Source organism: Sycon ciliatum, chromosome 9, assembly GCF_964019385.1.
Source record: "Sycon ciliatum chromosome 9, ocSycCili1.1, whole genome shotgun sequence".
NCBI lineage: Eukaryota > Metazoa > Porifera > Calcarea > Leucosolenida > Sycettidae > Sycon > Sycon ciliatum.
In genome coordinates, this window is record NC_088651.1 from 7,734,267 (window position 1) to 7,737,328 (window position 3,062).

General features: G+C 49.0%; 1 protein-coding gene across 1 annotated transcript in view; it reads left to right on the plus strand.

Moving 5' to 3' along the window:
• The first annotated feature begins 1,866 nt into the window (after positions 1-1,866).
• The window catches only part of LOC135824227 (uncharacterized), a 3,108-nt gene continuing 1,912 nt past the window's right edge, over positions 1,867-3,062 (plus strand). Inside the window, exon 1 of the mRNA XM_065336958.1 lies at positions 1,867-2,708. Within this exon, the coding sequence (XP_065193030.1) occupies positions 2,692-2,708 (17 nt within the window). The 5' untranslated portion in view covers positions 1,867-2,691. The remainder of the gene's footprint in view (positions 2,709-3,062) is intronic.

The following is a 3,062-nucleotide window of genomic DNA, read 5'->3' on the forward strand; positions in this document are numbered from 1 at the left end:
TTTTGCTTGGAAGTGAACGATGAGTCATTCTTGCGTTCAACCTCACTCCTTCACGGGAAGTGTCGGGCTCTGATAAGCTTGATAATGTGGGGAAGTCTTGGAGCTCCATATCTGGTGATTCGAGATGTGTGTTGCTTGGCAGTGAACGATGAGTCATTCTTGCGTTCAACCTCACTCCTTCAAGGAAAGTGAGGGGCTCTGATATGCTTGATAATGCGGCGCAGCCAAGTGACTCCATGCCCGGTGATTCGGGATGTGTGTTGCTTGGCATTGAACGAGTCGATGAGTTAGTCTTGTATTCAACCTCACTCCTTCAAAGGAAGTGTGGGGCTCTGATATGCTGGATAATGTGGGGAAGCCTTGTAACTCCATACCTGGTGATTCGGGATGTACTGATTGGCAGGGAACGATGAGTCATTCTTGCGTTGAACCTCACTCCTTCAAGGGAAGTGTGGGGCTCTGATATGCTTGATAATGCGGCGCAGCCAAGTGACTCCATGCCCGCTGATCCGGGATGTGTGTTACTTAGCAGTGAACGATGAGTCATTCTTGCATTCAACCTCACTCCTTCCAGGGAAGTGTGGGGCCCTGATATGCTTCATATGTGGTGAGCCAAGTGACCCCATGCCCGCTTATTCGGGATGTGTGTTGCTTGGCAGTGAACGAGTCGTTGAGTCAGTCTTGCATTCAACCTCACTCCTTGAAGATAAGTGTGGGAATTTGATATGTTTGATAATGTGGGGAAGCCAAATGATTCCACGCCCGTCTACTTGCGATCCTTGTTGCTTGGCAGTGAACGAGTTGATGAGTCATTCTTGCGTTCAACCTCACTCCTTCAAGGGAAGTGTGGGGCTCTGATATGCTTGATTATGCGGCGCAGCCAAGTGACTCCATGCCCGGTGATTCGGGATGCGTGTTGCTTGGCAGTGAACGAGTCGATGAGTCAGTCTTGTGTTCAACCTCACTCCTTCAAGGGAAGTGCGGGGCTCTGATATGCTTGATAATGTGGGGAAGTCTTGTAACTCCATACCTGGTGATTCGAGATGTGTGTTGCTTGGCAGTGAACGAGTCGATGAGTCAGTCTTGCATTCAACCTCACTCCTTCAAGGGAAGTGTGGGGCTCTGATATGTTTGATCATTCGGGGAAGCCTTGTAACTCCATACCTGGTGATTCGGGATGTACTGATTGGCAGGGAACGATGAGTCATTCTTGCGTTGAACCTCACTCCTTCAAGGGAAGTGTGGGGCTCTGATATGCTTGATAATGCGGCGCAGCCAAGTGACTCCATGCCCGCTGATTCGGGATGTGTGTTACTTAGCAGTGAACGATGAGTCATTCTTGCATTCAACCTCACTCCTTCCAGGGAAGTGTGGGGCCCTGATATGCTTCATATGTTGTGAGCCAAGTGACCCCATGCCCGCTTATTCGGGATGTGTGTTGCTTGGCAGTGAACGAGTCGTTGAGTCAGTCTTGCATTCAACCTCACTCTTTCAAGATAAGTGTGGGAATTTGATATGTTTGATAATGTGGGGAAGCCAAATGATTCCACGCCCGTCTACTTGCGATCCTTGTTGCTTGGCAGTGAACGAGTTGATGAGTCATTCTTGCGTTCAACCTCACTCCTTCAAGGGAAGTGTGGGGCTCTGATATGCTTGATTATGCGGCGCAACCAAGTGACTCCATGCCCGGTGATTCGGGATGCGTGTTGCTTGGCAGTGAACGAGTCGATGAGTCAGTCTTGTGTTCAACCTCACTCCTTCAAGGGAAGTGTGGGGCTCTGATATGCTTGATAATGTGGGGAAGTCTTGTAACTCCATACCTGGTGATTCGAGATGTGTGTTGCTTGGCAGTGAATGAGTCGATGAGTCAGTCTTGCATTCAACCTCACTCCTTCAAGGGAAGTGTGGGGCTCTGATATGTTTGATCATTCGGGGAAGCCTTGTAACTCCATACCTGGTGATTCGGGATGTGTGTTGCTTGGCAATGAACGATGAGTCATTCTTGCGTTCAACCTAACTCCTGCAAAGGAAGTGTGGGGCTCTGATTTGCTTGATAATGCCGGGCAGCGAAGTGACTCCATGCCCGGTGGTTCAGGATGTGCGTTGCTTGGCAATGAACGAGTCGATCAGTTAGTCTTGCATTCAACCTCACTCCTTCACGGGAAGTGTGGGGCGCTGATACGCTTTATAATGTGGAGAAGTCTTGTAACTCCGTACATGGTGATTCGGGATGTGTGTTGCTTGGCAGTGAACGATGAGTCATTCTTGCGTTCAACCTCACTCCTTCAAGGGAAGTGTGGGGCTCTGATATGCTTGACAATGCGGCGCAGCTAAGTGACTCCATGCCCGGTGATTCGGGATGTGTGTTGCTTGGCAGTGAACGAGTCGATGAGTCGGTCTTGTATTCAACCTCACTCTTTCACGGGAAGTGTGGGGCTTTGATATGCTTGATAATGTGGAGAAGTCTTGTAACTCCTTACCTGGTTATTCGGGATGTGGTTTGCTTTCCGGTGAACGATGAGTCATTCTTGCATTCAACCTCACTCCTTCAAGGGTAGTGTTGGGCTCTGATATGCTTGATAATGCGAGGCAGCCGAGTGACTCCATGCCCGGTCATTCGGGATTTGTGTGGCTTGGCAGTGAACGAGTCGATGAGTCAGTCTTGCATTCAACATCAGCCGAAATGATTCCATGCCCGTTGATTTGGCGTAAGTGTTGCTTGGCATTGAACGAGTCGACGAGTCAATCTTGCATTAAACCACACGCCTTCAGGGTAATTCTGTGGCGCTGATGTGCTTTATAATTTGGGCAGCCGAATTGATTCCATGCCCGGTTGTTCCGGCAAGTGATTTGGTCAGGTGTTCCTTAGTTGAGGGAGGGATGAAGCGGTCTTGTTTTTAACATTGCACCGTCAAACAGGGTGGGGTTACTTGAAAAACTTTATGATGTGAATTTTTGGATAGACTTGTGACTCCGCATAGGGTGATTCGGGCAGGTGTTGCTTGGTGATGAACAATGAAAATGTTTTGTAATAACCTCACTGCTACAAGGGATGTGTGGTG